General features: G+C 42.2%; 1 protein-coding gene across 2 annotated transcripts in view; it reads left to right on the top strand.

The window, feature by feature from the left end:
* Positions 1 to 857: 857 nt before the first annotated feature.
* The window catches only part of PDZRN3 (PDZ domain containing ring finger 3), a 294968-nt gene continuing 276239 nt past the window's right edge, over positions 858 to 19586 (top strand). Inside the window, exons 1-2 of one of the 2 annotated variants that reach the window (XM_053296543.1) lie at positions 858 to 1932; positions 15749 to 15835. In XM_053296543.1, the coding sequence (XP_053152518.1) occupies positions 1213 to 1932; positions 15749 to 15835 (807 nt within the window). In that variant the 5' untranslated portion in view covers positions 858 to 1212. The remainder of the gene's footprint in view (positions 1933 to 15748; positions 15836 to 19586) is intronic. The other variant, XM_053296544.1, reaches the window with a different exon arrangement.

Below are 19586 nucleotides of genomic sequence, written 5' to 3'. Positions count from 1 at the left end.
CTTTGACCCTAGTCTGCTGCCTTCCCCCCACCTCCACAGTCTGCTAGGAGTTGGAGAGGGTGAACAAAGACACTTTTGTCACCCCATATGAAACATGAGGGTACAGGATAGGTAGCCAGATGTCCTATATTTTCAAAGCCTGTGTTATGTTTCAAAATCCCACAGCTCTGCAGAACTCTATAGAGCAGAACCACCTCTGAACCCTATGTTACATAGCTCTGTAGAAATGACACCTCACAGTTCCATATAATAATGCTACATATGATACTGCCCCACAGCGTTCGAGAATGCCTCACATCCCTCCAGGAAAGATGTCTCCAAAGCTCAACGGAACACATGCATCTTAGTTCCACTCAGGGAATCTCATTGTTTGCAGAACACAAAACACAAAAACTGAACAGAAGAACTTAATAGAACATTCTGCACTCTAACAGAATGGGGCACTGTACTGCTTCTCCAGCAGAAGTCACAATTCCAGACAATCCAATAGGCAGCCTGAGAGAGAGAGAGACTCTTGCATAAACACACAGATCCATTGAACTTCGCATGCCTCAAGAGCTTCCGAAAACAGAACCCCCAACTCACAGAGCAAAGCCCCACAATTCCAGACACCCACAACTGTGCAAACAGACTTGCACAGCAATATATCTGACTTTACAACTCCTCCTTTCCCCATATACCCAGCAAGCCTTAGAGCTGGTTATGTTCATGAATAAACAGCATTCTTAGCTGCACCGAACCAAAAAAAAAATATTAAAATTAAATTGAGCCAAAATATCCGAGAGCAGGAGGAGCTGGGAAAGGCTGTGTAAGGGAAGGAAGGACGGAAGGGGGTGGGGGGAAAGAAGGAGAGGGAAAACTCTGCGCTTTAACTAGAATCAATGTGGTAGAGGATTCCTCCCAAGCCTTTTCAAGGAAGTCTGAGGCAATTAGTTCAGTCAGTAGACAGCCTGCAGCCAGCCAGTCTGGGCTGTTCCCAATGACTAGCAAGGAATCAAAAAGGAGAGTGGTTACAATAATTTCCTATGATCTCTGCAGTTTGGGCTTCTCTTGAGTACGACCCCCCCCCCCTTTGGAGGGTGTGTGGTTTTGGGTGGGTGATTTTTCTCTTTTTCGGCTGCAGTTTAAATCTTGCTTTTGGGGGGCTGTGGAGTTTGTGCGCGTCTGTGTTTAAAGTATTCGTCGTCCGTCTGTCGGTGAAACCGGAGAGCGATGGGCTTTGAGCTGGATCGGTTCAACGGGGAGGTGGATCCCGATTTCAAATGCAATCTGTGCAACAAAGTTCTGGAGGATCCTCTGACCACCCCTTGCGGTCATGTGTTCTGCGCCGGCTGTGTGCTGCCCTGGGTCGTCCAGCAAGGCAGCTGCCCAGTGAAGTGCCAGCGGATCTCCACCAAGGAGCTGAACCACGTCCTGCCCTTGAAGAGCCTCATCCTCAAGCTGGACATCAAGTGCGCCAACCGGGCGCGGGGCTGCGAGAAGGTGGTCAAGCTGCAGCACTTAGCCGAGCACGCCGAGATGTGCGACTACTCGCCCGCCAAGTGCCGCCACAAGGGCTGCGCCGAGGTGCTCAACTTGCGCGACGTGGACGCGCATATGCGCGAGAGCTGCGAGGCCCGGCCGGTGGGCATCTGCGAGCAGGGCTGCGGCTTGGTGCTGACCCACCGCGAGCACAAGGCCGGCGCCCACTGCTGCCTGCAGGCGCTCAAGGCGCACAACGGCGCCCTGCAAGCCAAGCTCGCCGGCCTGGAGAAGGAGCTCAAGAAGGAGGCGCTGCGAGCCGGCAAGCGCGAGAAGTCGCTCCTCTCGCAGCTCTCGGCCGTGCAGCTCGAGCTCCAGATGACAGCGCTGCGCTACCAGAAGAAGTTCACCGAGTACAGCGCCCGCCTCGACTCGCTCGGTCGCAGCCTGGCCGCCTCCTCGCCCAGCAAGGTGAGGGGACGGGGAGGGAAGCACGACGCCGGGCGGGTGGGCTGGCTGCGTGGAGCAGGGGGCCCAAACGCTCGCGCAGCATCTCTGCTCGGCCCGCCACCCCCCTTCCCTTCCCTCCTCCAAGGGCACTCGTCGTCCTGCAGTGCACCCTTTCTCAGTGACTTGCCGCATCTTCGAGGCGAACAGATTGATTGTGGCGTAAGCTTTCGCGGACTGACATTGCACGCCTCTGAAGTGGCCTCTGGGCGAAAGCTTATGCCGCAAATGCGTCTGTTAGTCTTCACAACGGTGCCAGACTCTTGGTGGTTGTTTGCTATGAGGGGCGAATTCCGTTCCTCCTTTGGAATTTGTCTCAGTTTTGATGAGGTCCCTACTCCCGTCCTCTTTTCATTTTCACATAGAGACTGCCCCCGCCCCCCCCTCCAAGGACGAACTCTTTGAGAAAAAACTCCTTAGAAGGGTTCACTGTCACAAGCGGGCGAAGCCAGAAGTTTGGGATTGGGAGGGGACAGATGTTTCGGTGAGAGGAAGTATCTCTTGGGAGCAAAACGTCTCCATCCAAGTGCCTTTCTTTTGGCATCCTGCGGTGAAAGTGTGTGTGTTTGTGTGTGTGTTGGTGGGGTGGAGGCGGATGAGAGAATAGGCAGAAGGAGGTGGGAATTAGGATAAGGAGGTAGGATTTGTTTTTTGTTGGTGATTCCCCCCCCCCTTTCCTTATTAGTATGGTTTGAGAGTTTGCTAAGTGGTCAAATCCCTTGCCCCTCTTTTCTGTGAAACCTACTTTTCTCTCCCTCCCTCCCCGCCCACCTCTCTCTCTCTGCTTACAGACATGTCTGTCAGCTGCAGCTTCGGCCAGCTGGAGGACTCTGCATGAAGGGCAAATATTTACAGCTAAGCTGCTCACCAACAGGAGGAATAGGACCCACACTTTGGAAAGGAGGAAAGCGCATGGGGGGAAGAGGAGGAGGTGGAGGAGGAGGAGGAGGAGGAGAGAATAGTCAAAACATAACAAAACTTGTACCATACTATTGACGAGTACAGTAGGTCCTCACGGGAAGTATTTTAGCTGACATGTTTAGGTATATTTACTGCAGTGTTGTTCATGTGTATTTCTATCATGGATGCTATCAGTTTTCATAGCAATCTTTGTACATTCCAACAATTTCTCCCTAGTACTTGATGGATTTAGCAGTGTCAGTTATTTTGAATGTTGGTTCCATATTTGGTCTGAGGGAGAGAGAATACTTCTTGAATCTACTTACTTTGTGGGATCTACTAATGGAGACGAATGTATACTGTACAAGCATTCAAGTTTCCTGTGTTTGTTCTTGGTTCGTGATGATTTTTGTAAGTTAGTGTAGTCAAACCCTAAACATATTATTATGCTCTTACCTTTCAAAAGCTACAAAATATTTCTCTGGCTAATTCTTACAAAGCCATAATTACAAAGTCTGGCTCACTTAAAAAAACAACAACACCGGGTCACAATTTCTTTGCCACTTTTTTCTTCATAGAAGAAGATACTTGGATTTACCACAAATGATATTCTCAAGATTCAAAGTGATACTCAAAGTGAATTAAGAATTGGCTTTTAAAAAGCAGGATCACGGACAACTCCCTGGCCTGGGAGTTTTCCTAATTCAGTCATTCAATTACATTAAATCATCTCTACAGTGGGCTTAACATGGTATGAGGTCACCAGGATCAGCCATAACAGACTTCTTACATACATATTATTTGTAATCTACAGTGACTTCATATAATATAGATCTGGACAGCATAACTATGGAATGTGGTTCAGCTCCATACATTTGCAAGATTAGCTGGATCCAACTCCAGCCATACAGATGATCATGCCATCTTCTTTAAAAACAAACCAACCATCAAACCTCACTCAGGAGAATTAGATTTTGCCATTTTTCTGGACATCCTGTACAATTGCACAGTAGTTCCTTCAGTTAAGGAGTATTTCTTGATATGCATCCCATATTTGTTCTGTTGTCTTTGAATGGTGTGGAAGAGATCATCTGCATCAACAGGAGTCCTATTCTAAAAACTGTCACAATCAGCACATGGAGACAAGAGCAGAATTGCACCTACTGCTGCCCCACCTTCAACCTCCATGCATTGCTCATTCCTTGTACACAAGTTGTACAAGGAATGAGCTGTACAGACTGTATGCAGTCTGTACCTGTGCATAGGCTCTGTGCACAAGCAATGGTCAATTTGTGAACTGCAGGGCTTGCTGCTGCTGCTGCTATCCTAATCCTCCCTCCATATGTTGATTGTTTTGGATTTAAAGAAACTACAGAAGAGATTCACAGAGCAGGTAAAGTGAGATACATTCTTTGAGACAATTTTTTGCTGCCAAAGGAGAGTAAACATATGAAGTTGCCTTATACTGAGACAGGGTATTGACCCTTCTAGCTCAATAGTGTCTATCCTGACTGGCAGTGGCTCTTAGGGCTTCAGCCCTGCATAGAGATGTCAGGTATTGAGCCTTTCTGCCTGAGCTATGGCCCTTCTCTTGAATATAAGAGCACACGCAGTTCCAAAATATACACAGTGCACTACTTTGCAGAATATCTGCCTAGGAAAATCAGGCTTTGCTGTTGCTTAACTCATGATTTTAACCAGTCTTTATGGCCCATCCTTGTTCTGTCAGCCACACACTGAGAAGGAAGCAAGGGCTAGAGGTCCCTGGGCCAAATCAGCTCTAGCTGGCCCCCACTTCCCAGCGTAGAGGGAAAAGTGGAAAGAGTGATGGCTGTACTAATGAGAATTGTTGGGAGTCCACTTTGAAGGTCAGGCAGCTCCCTAATCTACCACCATTGATCCCTTCCTCAAAGTGTCAAAACTGGGTGCTGATTAGGAGAATACATTATCCACTTGTTTGAGAAAGAAATTGTAAGTCACATTGATACAATAATTTGGGCTCCATATTATTTCCAGATTCAGCTTCAAAGGACCAGTTTTGTTGTTCTAAAGTTCTGCATAGATTTACTCAATCCCTAATTTGTGGGTTGCGTATCTGTACTGTAGTTGTGTATGTTTTCCTGTCCTTTGTCCACTTTACTGGCACTAATCCAGTTCTGTCAGTGATGCTGATGGGTGATATCACTTGCTTCTACTTCTTATTTTTTCTGCATATTGTCGCATCACTGGCTTTATATTTGTTCAAGCTGGATCCTGATATGACTCTCCTCTTTTGACCCAAATGCATTCAGTTTGGTATTTGGGTCCAATAGCCAGCTTGAGAAAACCTCTGGTGCCTTGTGCCAGTGTTGACATCCAAGGTCAGCTCCATCATTGGTGTGGGAATAGGTAAAGATAAAGTGTGCCGACAAGTTGATTTTGACTCCTGGTGCCCACAGAGCTCTGTGGTTTTCTTTGGTAGAATACAGGAAGAGTTTACCATTGCCTTCCCTCATGCAGTATGAGATGATGCCTTTCAACATCTTCCTGTATCACTGCTGCCCAATATAGTACCAGTGGGGATTTGAACTGGCAACCTTCTGCTTGTTAGTCAAGCATTTCCTCACTGCACCACTTAAGGTGATGGTGTGGGAATACTTATAAGTTATTCCATGTCATAATATCTATCCCTGCCCTTATTGATGCATATGTTCCTCTGCTCATGGGGGAGGGGCAGAGTCCCTCTGGACTTTCTATGGGTCAGGAGCATAGAGACCAAGGATTTGTGCCACCTTACTTACTTGGAATAATTACCTGTGTTTACTTAAAGTGGTCCACATCACCATTGTAGATAAAGCCAATCCACAGCTGCTTCCTCTTTCAGGCATTGCATTTCTCACCAGAATAGCTCTTCCTGAAATGAAGCCAGCCTCTGTGTTTGTGTGTGTGTGTGTGTGTGTGTGTGTGTGAGAGAGAGAGAGAGAGAGAGAGAGAGAGAGAGAGAGAGATGCATGCAATTTCTTTAATATTCCTATGAATATTTGAATGTTTTGATGTCTTGATTTTGGAATACACAATTGCTAGGGAGGCAGGATATGTGTATCTTATTGCATATTTCCATGAGTGTCCAAACATGGAATGATCTCATCAATAGAATATGTTATGTCTGAATCAAAATTTTGTCCCTTTAACTGTGCTACAACATTATTGTCTTACTCTACCAAATACTTGTTGCTGGGTCTTTTTTCTTTAAAAAAAAAAAATGCATCTACAGTCCTGTGTGTGTCTGTGTGTCAATGTTTTCATCAGATTTATGGACACAGCTGGTTAACATGACTGTTTGTTTTCATCCTGTCCACAAAAAGGCTGTTATGCAGTTTCTAGAAAAAGGCAGCGTGTAATCTGTAGAAAGCCAAAAGGTGTCATGTCGCCACAAAACTCTGGCATGGCATTCAGTCAATTACATGTCTTTCACAGCCTTTTGGGCAACTTTCCAACATTAACAGTTTCAGCCTAGCCAGTTCCAAATGAAGTGCAATTAGAAAACATACATCTTTGTGCACTGGAGAATTATGAAGGAGGACCATGCTGGCATGGGGATCGCTGCATGGCTTACTGTGCTGATGGCGTGTAGGGATGGCTTGCTTCCAGTATTTTGATCCCTGGATTATTTAATCAGACAACGATGTCAACATAGTTCTGTGCAGCAAAGGGGAAAGGATATAAACAAATGGTGGGCACGAATCCTGGGCTCAGCAATTTTTAGATCTCAAAATATTCTGGATAATATAATATGAAACATAAAATACTGTCATTCCAGACTCCACCTTGTCAAAATGTGCTTGCTATGATTATCTTTTATTGTAATGATGATTGCTCCTCTTTCAGGTATTTACACTAAGCTGCAGTCACTCAGAATCAAAGTATTCACTGAACAATTTAGCTATAAACATATAAATATATTGTAGAATTTTTCTTCAGATACAACCTCTATGTGTGAAGGTTTTTTTGTTTTGTTTTGTTTTTGTTTTGCACTGTGATTTAATCAACACACTTATGTGCTGGTGTGCATCAGTAACCTATAAGAAAAGAAGGCACAAACTGAAAGCATGGGAAACAATATGGACAGTGGTCTAAATATTAAAAAAAGGGAAGAACAGTAGATCATTAATGCATCCGTGCTTCTCCAGAAATAAACCCCCAAATCCAGGGAGAAGGTTGGAGAGGTGAGGAAGAATTTTATAAGCCTTCTTAGCCAAATACCTGTAGACCTGAGCCTGTAGAGATCTGTAGTTTCTATTTATGGCTGCTGTGACCCAAGATATGTGACCAAGACTCTTTTAACTGTGCTGCATGTTGAAAACATATTTATTAGAAAAATGTTTTATCAAACAAAACCACTTAAGGTAAAGATAAAATAGATAGTTTCATGGGGCAGGATGCTACTAATGCTCCAAGAGGAAGAATATTTCACTTGTGCAATTGGGGAGGGGCAAATTTTGGTGATTCCTCTTTCTTTCTGCTGCCTCTGATTGATTAAGTGCCTTCAAGTCGGTGTCAACTCCTATGTAGAAAATCTACATAGATAGATTTTCTCCAGGATGCTCTGTCTTCAACTTAGCCTTTAAGGTCTCTCAGTGGTGCATTCATTGCTGTCGTAATCGAGTCCATCTACCTTGCTGCTGCTTGTCCTCATCTTCTCTTGCCTTCAACTTTCCCCAACATTATGGATTTCTCAAGGGAGCTGAGTTTTCACATAATGTGTCCAAAGTATGCTAGTTTGAGCCTGGTCATTTGTGCCTCAAGTGAAAATTCTAGATTGATTTGTTCTATGATCCATTTGTTTTCCTGGCTGTCCATGGTATCCTCAAAAGTCTTCTCCAGTGCTAAAGTTCAGAAGCGTCAATACTTTTTCTGCCTTGCTTCTTCAAGGTCCAGCTTTCACATCCATAGAGTGTCATGAGGAAAACCACTGTCTAAACGATTCTAATCTTTGTAGGTATAGACAAGTCATGGCATCTAAATATCCTTTCCAAGGCCTTCTTTGCAACCTTACCAAGTGCTAGTCTGCGGCGTATTTCTTGACTACTGGATCCTTTACTGTTGATGGTCGATCCTAAAAGCAGAAGCTATCTACTTCTGTGTCTTCATTATCAATTCTGCGGCTGGTTGCTGTACCCGTTGTCATTAGTTTAGTCTTCTTTACATTTAATTGTAGTCCCATTTTTTCACTGTGCTCCTTGACTTCCACTACTAGAGCTTGCAGGTCATCCTGATTCTCGGTGTCATCAGCGTAGCACAGGTTATTGATGTTTCTTCCTCCAACTTTAAAACCATGCTCATCTTCTTCCAATCCAGCATCTCTCAGTATATATTCATCATATAAGTTGAATAAAAAAGGAAGAAAGTAGACAGCCTTGTCTTACTCATTTGCCGATCTGGAACCAATCTGTTTCACCATGTTCTGTAACTTCCTGTCCTGTGTATAGGTTTCTCATGAGAACAATGATATGTTCTAGCTCATTTTCCTAAGGATATTCCACGACTTGACATCGTTGATGCAATCCTGCCTTTGATATCCCCTGGAAATATTTCCCTGGTGGTACTGCACCCTATCCCACCCTGTCATACCCTGTGTTGCTTGGTTTGTGTAATGCCGTTTATTGTTTTTATGCTGTTACTTCACATCTGGGAGCAATGGTTGCTACTAACATAGGATGCTACTTTCTTGGCATTAAGTTCTGAATTGCGCAGTGCATGCCACTATGCATGCTGAGAACAATGAAACTGTTCTCCTAATTTAATTGTAATCATCAGCTCCCACCCTGGCTAGCTGTGCAACACCTCATAGGATTGGGCCATGCTGTTAGAGCCCCTGGTGGCGCAGTGGTAAAACTGCCGCCCTGTAACCAGAAGGTTACAAGTTCGATCCTGACCAGGGGCTTAAGGTTGACTCAGCCTTCCATACTTCTGAGGTCAGTAAAATTGAGTACCCAGAATGTTGGGGGGCAATATGCTAAATCATTGTAAACCGCTTAGAGAGCTTCCAGTTATAGAGCGGTATATAAATGTAAGTGCTATTGCTATGCTATTGCTATTGCAGCTTTTCAGTTTTCCATTCTCTCTCTCTCTCTCTCTCTCTCTCTCTCTCTCAGTATACATTACTATTTGGGATGAGATTCCCAAATTGTACTTTTAGAAGTGTTATCAGTAGAAAAGGATAGTGGCGTTGATTAGTTTCCAGACAGTTATATGGTTGGTTCATAGAATCAACATGGCACGTACTTAGAGAAGGGAGTGATGTCTGATTTGGATATTTATTTATTTATTTATCTATCATATTTATATACTGCCTGATATATGTATCTCTAGGTGGTGTACACAATTTAAAACACAACAAATATAAAACAGAGTAAAAACAATTTCACAGAATAAAACATTAACAATTTCATGGAGATAAAAACAAACAGTTTAAAACTAATTTCAGTTAAAAGCCTGAGAAAACAGGTGTGTCTTTCTAAAAGCAATTAGATGGAGATACTCTTGTTTTGACAGTGAGCATATTGCAAAGTCCCAGGACAGTCACAGAGAAAGCCGGTCCCGAGTTGCCACCAAACAAACTGTTGGCAACTGTAACAGGACCTCCCCAGATGTCCAGATGTTTGAATATAAGACATTTTGAAATAAGCTATTTTTGTTTAATAACTTTAATTTGGATGATTGGCATTCATTTAGGGGAAGGCAGGAGAAGGCAGGAGAGGAGAGCTGGTCTTGTGGTAGCAAGCATGACTTGTCCCTTAGCTAAGCAGGGTCCACCCTGGTTGCATATGAATGGGAGACTAGAAGTATAAGCACTGTAAGATATTCCCCTCAGGGGATGGAGCTGCTCTGGGAAGAGCATTAGGTTCCAAATTCCTGCCCTGGCTTCTCCAAGATAGGGCTGAGAGTGATTCCTGCCTGCAACCTTGGAGAAGCCGCTGCCAGTCTGTGAAGACAATACTGAGCTAGATAGACCAATGGTCTGACTCAGTATATGGCAGCATCCTATGTACTAAATTATTCAAGAGCAGTTATTTAAAAGAACATTAATGCCAACATGTATATCTTTCACAGTTCAGTGGGGTTGTTGGAGTAACATATTGCTAGTCTCTTGTGCCTTGATGCTTCAGAAGCACATATGGTAGAATTATCACCCTGGTTCCTTCCCTAGTACCACTCTGTTAAAATGCAAACAATGGATCAGTTATGAAACTGCAGTGAGAACTAACAGGCATTTATTAAAAACCTCGGCAATAAGACTGTTGGACAATGTTTTCAAGACTTCACCCAAACCTTTTATTTTGCTCATTTATTTTTTTTAAACAAACTGGTTAATGTATTGTGGATTTCTGCCCCCAAGGTCTTTGATTTAAGAAACCATTCAAATTAGTTGTGGTAATGGAAAACTTTTTCTCAAGCTTTAATTACAGCTACTATTCTGTGTGCAATCTAGTAATTGTTTCTTGATTGCCTTAATTGTATTTTCTCCCTTCTACAAAGGAAAGGATACGAGAGAGGATAGGTTTTGCGACAATGACATTCTTGTGTTTCCAATTTTGAACTTATTAGACCTTAAAAGTGGTCTCACAGGACTGGACGTTTTTGCCTTGAAATATTATCTGATGTCTGGGTTTGGGGATTTCCGGGAAAACAGCTTTCACCTTTTTCTTCATTGCTCTACTTTCAAAAGAGCTGAGCATGCACAAAGCCAGTTAAGGTAGCAGAAAATAAAAGATCTCAGCACCTCTTGAGGCTAGATCTGGATGTACTTAAAATTATATGCAAGAAAGAAATTAATGTTCTAATGTGCCACACATTATGTGAAAGTGAATCTCATTGAAACCAGAGGGACTTTTTTCTAAGAAAACATAATAAGGATTGGGGTGTAAGAATATGTGAACTTTGATCTACTTCAAAATTATGAACTGCTGTACAGTTTTACAAGTTAATTGAAATCTCTAGAATTCTGTAATATATACCAGTTGATTTCAGCTTTCATTAGAGTGACAGGAAAATATGATAGTTTGACCAATTCAACAGAATGTTTCTAGGTATCAATGTAGTGTGATTGACAGTTTCAAATTGACATGTAAAAGTGGGGGGTGGGGCTTGGAAATCTGCATTGCATTATTAGGCAACAATTGTAATAGATGTCATTAACTGATTATGAATACCAGATGTGTAAAATAGTGTCCTCAACCGCTTTTGTGTGTTCTTGCATTTTCACCTTTCCGAAGCAGCATAAAGGATAGTGTTATCGTTTGATCGCACACTACTTGAGTCCCAAAGTGTTCACCTTGTATTATTTGATTCAGTAAGGTTTTGTCACAGCTGTTAGCTAACATGACTGAGGCTAGAATTAGGACTGATCTGCACATGAACCAGCATGAGATATAGAAGCTGAGGTGCTGGAATGGACTAAGCCACTTCAGACTAAGAGTGAGAAATTTAATTTTTGAATGCTCCCCCTGCATTGAAGAACTTCCTGAAATCAGCACAGCAGGCAAAGGGATGAGTTTTTCGTTGTTGTCCTACTTTTCTTACTTTATTTATATTTATATCTCACCCATCTTGGGTCTGAATTGGCACAGTCCATTCCGTGACCACAGTATTATATCACTTCCTTCGGTAGCAAAGGACTCCTGGCTGCTCCAGAAGAGGGTAGCCGGACTTCTTTACCTGGAGTTTTAGTGAGGTAAAATGAACTTGTGGTTCGTTTTACCTTGGTAGGTGATTGTGTGAATGATCCTCCCTTGGTAAAAAGGCTTCTGCCCAGCCTGCTGTCATTTCTGGCAGTGAGCCATGGGGGAAGAGTGACTGAGCTCGTGGTGCAGGGCACGCTGGGATGTGAGATGGGGGGAGTCCTCCCACTCCCAGCTTTGTCCTTCATCGTGCCACCACTTGTGTGGGTGCGCGGTGCAGCAAAGGCAAAGATGCTGTCAGGAAGGCAGGCGAACTCCTGCCCTTCTCGCAGTCCTCCCGAGTGGCGGTGTGAGGTCATGAGAATGACCTCACTGTGTGATCTTCAAAAAGATATTGTGTGATTGTCAGCAGCAAACACTAATGATATACACATGTATGTAACAAAAATCAGACTGAAATGTGCTATTGTTATCAAAAGAATGTAATTTGAGATAAACTACACATTCTCTTCTCCATACAGAATGACATCATTTTGTTTTGCTTTACTCCCTCTTTATTATGTTCATGAAGTGCCATGACACACACAAAAGTGCACTCAGCCAATCATGCCATTTATGCCTGTTTTTAAATCATAAGAAGGAAGCTTGTTCTTACAGCAGCTTGAATGATGTATGACTTCCTCCAGGTATCCAAATAAGTTTAAATTTACAAGCCATGCATGGCTTGAGCCAAAGCCTCTTGATGCAGATGGAAGTGTTCCCTGTTATTTCAGTAGGTTTTTTAAAATCTGGCTGTTATTCTTTATATTATGGATAGTAAATGCTTTTTGTTTTACTCCCTAGGCTGCTTTGTGGTAACCTCAGTTTTTGCTAGAAAGTGGTGAAAAGTGGGGTGGCATGAAAATGGAAATGTTTAAGGTGCTCCCAGGAACAAGAAAGAAAGCTAGTGAAATATTTTTGTCATGGTCTTTCTTCCCTTTGTATATAGACATAATTTTTATAATTATTTAAGGCAAAGTTGGAGCAAAATGAAGATGTGGGGGGAAGGAATAATACATACAGAGAGATAAAAAAAATAATGGAAAGCAGGAATTGGCAAAGCGCTGGAACCAGCTGTTCATGATATAGTTCTGCTCATTCTAAAGGATGCTTATTTTTTTATTATCAACATTTGTTTTTATAGAAAAAACAGAGGCAGGGCTCAGTGTTACTGACCTGCACCAGTTTATATTACCTTCTCCAGATATATACATGCCTTGATTTCATTTTTGCATTCCTCCACTTTGTAATTTCATGAAAGTCAAGTCAGTGAACTTCCTTTGGCATGAAAGTAGAGGGAAACAGTAGTCAGTCAGTTGTATTCTCTGATATTATTTGTGGGAGATTAAAAAGTACTAGAAATCCTCCAGGCCTCCAGGGAATTAAAATGCCACTACTTAATGAATCAGATCAATGGCTCATCTAGCACAGTAATGTCAACCCTGAGTGGAGTGCGTCTTGAACTCTGCTCTCCAGGGTCTCAAGTAGAAGTTGTTCCCTACCCTGCTACCTGATATCCTATTAAGTGGAGCTGCAAGAGCTCAGTCTTGAATCCTCATACATGCAAAGCATTCATTCTCCTTCTGAGCTATGGCCTCTCCCTTTGAACACTGGGAAAGGATGCTATATCAGCAAATGGCATTCCTATATTTGGGAACAATCTCTTCTGCTGATTTGGATGGGTCAGTCAGGAAACACTTATGGTTTCATAGTTGCACAATATTTATGTGTTCATTATATCCACAGTTTGATAAATATATTTGATTTGGGCATTACAGAGTCCTAACAGAGATTGTCAGTAGGATCCAAATAATGTATTGTTTGCTGCTGCAGCACTAAGAAGAATTTTCTATACAAATAATTATAGAACTTATTACACTCTTTTGTAAACTAGGGGGAAAGGTGTCATATACAGGTTCATTTCCGCCCTCTGATGTTTTAAGTGATGCTTACTTTCTTTATTTCATTTCATTCGTGCATTCATTCAGTTTATATACCACCCTTCCTAAAGTGCCTCAGGACAGTTTACATTAAAATCAAAAGCACATAATTAAACAATTAAAATCAGAAAACATTTAAACCAGATTAAAACGCATTAGAGTTAAAATACAAACTAGATCCCATTAAAACCCAGGCTAAAAAGATAGGTCTTTAAGGGTCTCCTGAAGGCCTCCAAGGAAGACAGTCCTCTTATATCCACATGGATTGCATTCCACAACCTAGGGGTGACAACTGAGAAGGCCCAATCCCAGGTTGCCACCAGATGAACTGAAGAGAGCCAGCGTGGTGTAGTGGTTAGAGTGCTGACTAGGACTGGGGAGAACCGAGTTCATATCCCCATTCGGCAGTGATACTTGCTGGGTGACTCTGGGCCAGTCACTTCTCTCTCAGCCTAACCTACTTCACAGGGTTGTGAGGAGAAACTTAAGTATGTAGTACACTGCTCTGGGCTCCATGGAGGAAGAACGGGATATAAAATGTAAAAAATAAAAATAAATAAATAGTCCAACCTGGAAGTTTCAGGTCATTCTCCTCAAGGAACGGGCAGAGTTGTCGAATCAATTGCAGCTGGTAAAAAGCACTCCTGGCCACAGCCTCAACCTAAGGCACCAGGGTGAGACCTGGGTCCAAGAGCACTCCAAAACTACGAACCTGTTCTTTCTGGGGGAGTGTAACCTCGTCCAAAACAGGAAGTTCTAGCCTGTCTTGCAGATTACGACCACCAAGAATGAGCATTGCCGTCTTGCTTGGATTCAGCTTTAGCTTGTTATCCCTCATCCAGGTAGTAACCTATAGTCAGGCATTAAAGGGGCTGGTGCCATTTCCTGATATTGATGACAAGGAGAAATAGATTTGGATGTTTCCAGCATATTGATAACACCCAGCAACAAATCCCCTGATGACCTCACCCAGTGGTTTCATGTAGATGTTAAAAAGCATTCTTTGAATTGTGTCCACAACCAGTCTCCAGTTAGTGGTAATAGTGTGGCTAAATGGATAATTTATGCAGAAGTCTGATTATTTAGTCTGATTATTGTCTCATCTGAATAACTACTCTAATTCTTGCTTACAGTGCCTTATTGTCAGTCTTGATGCCTCTGGTATCAACTGCTGTTTGTGATCTTCTTGAAATCTTACCCTGTCACATACAAACAGATGTATTACAAATTCCATGCAAATGTAATAAATAATAATACATAAAATGCGTATTGTCAGGAAGTAGGGTGCAGAATGGATGACAGAAAGAAGAACCAAAAGATGTCTGAATACTGTGATTGTCTGTGAAGAACCTTGTTATGTTCACTGGCTGACATCCAGAGTAATGGCGTGTGGACATGCCAGGAAGATGCATCTATACTACAGGGAGATTTCCTAGCTGTGCACATAAAGTGCACAGTGTGGGAGAAAGAGTGAATTTCAGTGCTTTGCTCTGCCTCCAGAAGTGTCATGCACCACCCCAAAAGATGCCCCTAAGGGTTGCATAGTCCTCAGGGACATATTTTTGGGTGACACAGGGCACTTCTGGAGACACAGCAAAGCATCAGAATTCAGCCCCCCCGCCCACAGTGTAAGCAGGGAAAGCTTTCTGAAGCACATATTTATCTTTCTGGCATGCACATGGTCTCTTACTTTGGATGTTTCTTTAGCCACTTTATTACTTCTGGAGCTGTAACTCTAATGGTGTTTATCACAACAAAGTAAGCTTTGGTGATCATTTCATCAGTATCACCACAGAAGTCTCTATGTAACAAATACCCCAACGTATCCCTTTATATAATTGCTATGCAAAAAGATTTAGTAATCATATATGTGACTTCATGTAAACAAGACAACTGCTTTCAATAATACATGAGCGAAATTGACAGCTTCTGCTACCAACTGCTCTATCTCAGAGCAAGAAGAATTTCAAGGTGAAAAAAACTAGTGACAGCATTGCATGAATATGAGCTCATCTGTTTGATCTTAAGTTCAAGACTACTTAAGGTTCTTGAACTTTTACAAAACATTGATCCTAAGTAATTTTCACTGACATTTGTGAGAAAAATGTTTTTATGATTCTCAGGGTTTCCTGGTAGTGAGACCCACTAAATATTTCATAAGGTTTTTCATTAATTAATCAAAATCTGAGCTGAACTTGTCAATGTTCAAAGGGTTAAATTGACTTTCCATGCTCTTTATAGGGTGAAGAGACTAAAGCGCTGACTCTTGTCCTTCATCGTGATTCTGGGTCTCTTGGATTTAATATAATTGGTGGCCGGCCATGTATGGTATGTTAAGAATTAAAGTATATTTGTCTTTGCTATTGATGGTGATACAAGAGACATTTTTAGGGAAAGGAATAAAAGTTATTGGGTGTGGATTTTGTTCTGGAAATTTTTTTCTATGCACAAATTCCATGAATGATATTGAACTTCATTGAGCAACCATTCCTCTCTCCTGCATTTGGGTATCTGCTCCTTCATGATGTTTTATAGTTAGAGATGCTTGCAAAGCTTTCTGTATCAGGGTCCAAATACGAACCATGAGTGGAGGGAGAGGACTTCTGAAGCACACTTCAAAGAAGAAGGGAGTATTAGAACACCCAAATTCTTCTCCAAAGAAGTATTCCTGGATAACCTGCTCCCTAAGTATATGCACGTCCAGCTCCAAATATACCAGTCCTCTGATTCTCTCAGTCCTTCTATCCTCCCCCTTAAACAGCATCTTTCCAGTGGAGAAAACAGCAGCAGCACTGCTCTGTCTGTAAGAAGGAGGCCCCAGTGGCCCTTGGGAAATGTAGTTTCAGGAAAAAAAATGGGGAAGGGAACTAAAGGTAGTAAAAGTTGATTGTAATTTTTTTATTCAGTAATGTAAAACTTTTATGCATTTTGAGCCTGAGACTCTTCTTTAGAGACAAATGTGTGAATATCCTTTTCAGATATTATCTGAGTATCTTTAGAGAATATCTTTTCCAGTCTGTTTGACTGAAAAGGGTTCAAAGCAGGGTGGATTTGATTTAAATCAAACTGATTTAAATCACGATTTAAATCACTAGCAGGGTGGATAAAAATAAAAAAAATCCGATTTAAATAAAAAAAATCAGATTTTTTTGTTTTAAATCGGATTTTTTTGATTTAAATCAGATTTTTTTTATTTTTATCCACCCTGCTAGTGATTTAAATCGTGATTTAAATCAGTTTGATTTAAATCAAATCCACCCTGGTTCAAAGTATGCCAGGCAAGATTTTTATGTGATTGAATAAAGAATTCACAATCAGCTTTATAGGACCTTTGGGTCTCTCCATCTTTGTTCTTTTTGAAACGTAGTTTCTCCAGTTGCTACTGCAACATCTTGCCCTCTTCCCAGGGCTAGAGCCCTTCAGACCTGGCTGGATAAGTATTGAGGGAAGAAGGATTGGTGTGGGGGGCTGGGATGGTCTTGCAGCGGGCTTGGGACTAAGTGGTTGAGTTGGTTTTGGAGGTGGGAAGGCAAATCCACACTGAGATAGGAAATAAGCAGAACAGCTTGCTTTATTTATAAGGCAAATAGCTCATCTTATTTCTGATCCCTGTTTGACACAAGCTGGGGCGATGTTGTTCACATCTACTTGCAATGACATATAAAGGCTATCACACAGGTACCCCTACTCAGGTTTAGGGAAGTCCTACTTGGTTAGGGCTGCTCTTGTGCAGCAGCCAGGATCGAGGCAGGTCCCAGTGCTGCCTTCCCTGCAAGCCCGAGTTTTGTACCCAGGCTTTTACCTGGGTTAAAGGGCTCAAGGGCATACAAGGAGTTGGATGCCTATAGTGCCTGACTCCCAGAGGAATCCCCCAATGCCCTGCACTCGTCACATGGTGCATTGTGGGATTCCTAGAGGCCAGGTAAATGAGTCCTGGCCTCTAGAGATCCGCACGGCTCCATGCAGTGCAGATCATGTGGACGCATGGAGGCATGCCTGTAAGACCTTCAAGGATCATCTGTGGGGAGGGTTGGTCGCCCTGCCCAACCAGTTGTGAGAATAGCCTTATTGCTGTGTCATATTTGGAATAGATAAATGCTGCATGTTTTTTAAAACCTTAACTTCTTCAAGTGTCTCTGATAATGTGGCTTCTTTAGGACTAAATTCTTCAACAGCATGGTTCAAAAAGAGATTTGTAGCTAAAAGCTACAGTAATTGGCAATCCTTTGTACTTTTACAGTCTAGAAAGATATTTCATATTCCTAGCATCCCATTTTTAGAAAAAAAGCATCAGATTTGTTAAGTTCTAGTTCTCCGATGAAAAATATACATATTGTAGGCAACTTAATTTTTGCATTTTTTTGTAAAGACCTCTGGGTGATCAGATACTATGGATTTTTCTGTCTCTGCTTAACAAAGGCTCTAGCTAGGAAGATTATTTGGGAGTCCCGACACTTGGTCTGGGCTAATGTTGGTTGTTCAAGCTTCCGGCAACTTTTTTTTTTTTTTTTTTAAAGAAAGCAGTCTTCCTAGTTGTCACCAGGCTATCTGAACAAACTCAGCAGACTTCTAATGCTCTCTGGTATTGAAAGAAAGGAGAGAGGCTGATTTTTTTTTGTATAAAGTCTTCTTTCTGTTTACAGACTCTGTTAAGCTTGAGGCGAGTGCACTTAATTAAACAATTTCTTTATAATTAACAGCATTTTAATTACACTTCTGTGGAATCTCTCAGATGCTGTTAAAAGTCCCTCAAGACTTTTGCTTTGCTCATGGAACAAAACAAAATTAGTCGGATGGGTTTATCTCTTTCACCAGTTACTGATGGGATTGTGGTGGGGAATTATCACTGAACCACAAATCTATCCCACTGTGTTATTTTAGATGCTGAAGGTTCCATGTTACAACCAAATTAATACCTTGTTCAGAACCTATAGGAAATTTTATTGGCTATATAGTAATGAAAAATAATTATGTAAAGCAAGCTCTGTTGCTTTCCTCAGATGTTAAAACATGATGAATATCAACACTTATCTTTGCTAATAAAAAAAGAGGGAGGGTTAAAATGTGGAAATAGTGTATTTGTGAAACAGTTTACTTGTACAGAACTATTAGGGCTGGGCCAAATTTCCTCTCTGTTTGTTTGTTGAAAGTAAAGGTAAAATGTGCCATTGAGTCGGTGTCAACTCCTGGCGACCACAGAGCTCTGTTGTAGTCTTTGATAGAATACAGGAGGGATTTACCATTGCCATCTCCTGCACAGTTTGATATGATGAGTTCCAGCATCTTCCTATATCACTGCTGCCTGATACAGGTGTTTCCCATACCAGCGGTGATTTGAACCAGCAACCTCTGGCTTGCTAGTCAAGTCATTTCCCTGCTGCACTATTAGGTGTAACCTGCGTTAAAAGCCCCAACCCCTTTTGATCCTACCTTTTCCATGACTATTTGCAATTGTTTAGCCCACAATACAGCTGCTTCACTGTCATCCATCCCTCCAGCTCCTTTTCATTGCTTCTCATGCACTCCCAACCAAAGATCCTGTACTAGATGTTGTGGCCAATCAATTGGCTGTGTGCTGGTCAGAGAGCTGTGTTGAGGCAGGGAGCCTTCAGATTGGTTGCCCTGCTAGCTTGATAAACAGGGCAGCATGCGGGGAGGGAGATTAGGAAGCAATTTTCACTTCTCTCCTTTTCCTACAAAAGTGCTGTTTACTGCCAGAAATATGTCTATGAAGGCTGCATTTTGTGGGGAGGGGAGAGAAGTGGAAATTGTTTCCTGATCTTCCTCCCTGCATGCTGCCCTGTCCAACAAGCTATCAGGGCGACCAATCTGAAGGCTCTCTGCCTCAGAACAGCTCTGACCCCATTGACAGATCACTGCCCATCATGTACAGTGATTTGGCAAAAAAGATGTGCACCTCTTTACAAAATCACAAAACTTAGTATATACAAAGGAAGCTGCTAAGCTCAAATGCATATTCTTGGAAGGAAGTATCAGTGAAAGGATATTTCCACGATCCACTAAAAGCAGGCTAAGGAGCCTAGCCCTCTTTTGGAGGATTGTGTGCTGCCATGGGAGC

This window comes from Hemicordylus capensis, chromosome 2 (assembly GCF_027244095.1).
Source record: "Hemicordylus capensis ecotype Gifberg chromosome 2, rHemCap1.1.pri, whole genome shotgun sequence".
NCBI classification, from domain to species: Eukaryota; Metazoa; Chordata; class Lepidosauria; order Squamata; family Cordylidae; genus Hemicordylus; species Hemicordylus capensis.
The sequence above is the reverse complement of the archived record's forward strand: the minus strand, read 5'-3'. Positions and strand labels throughout refer to the sequence as shown.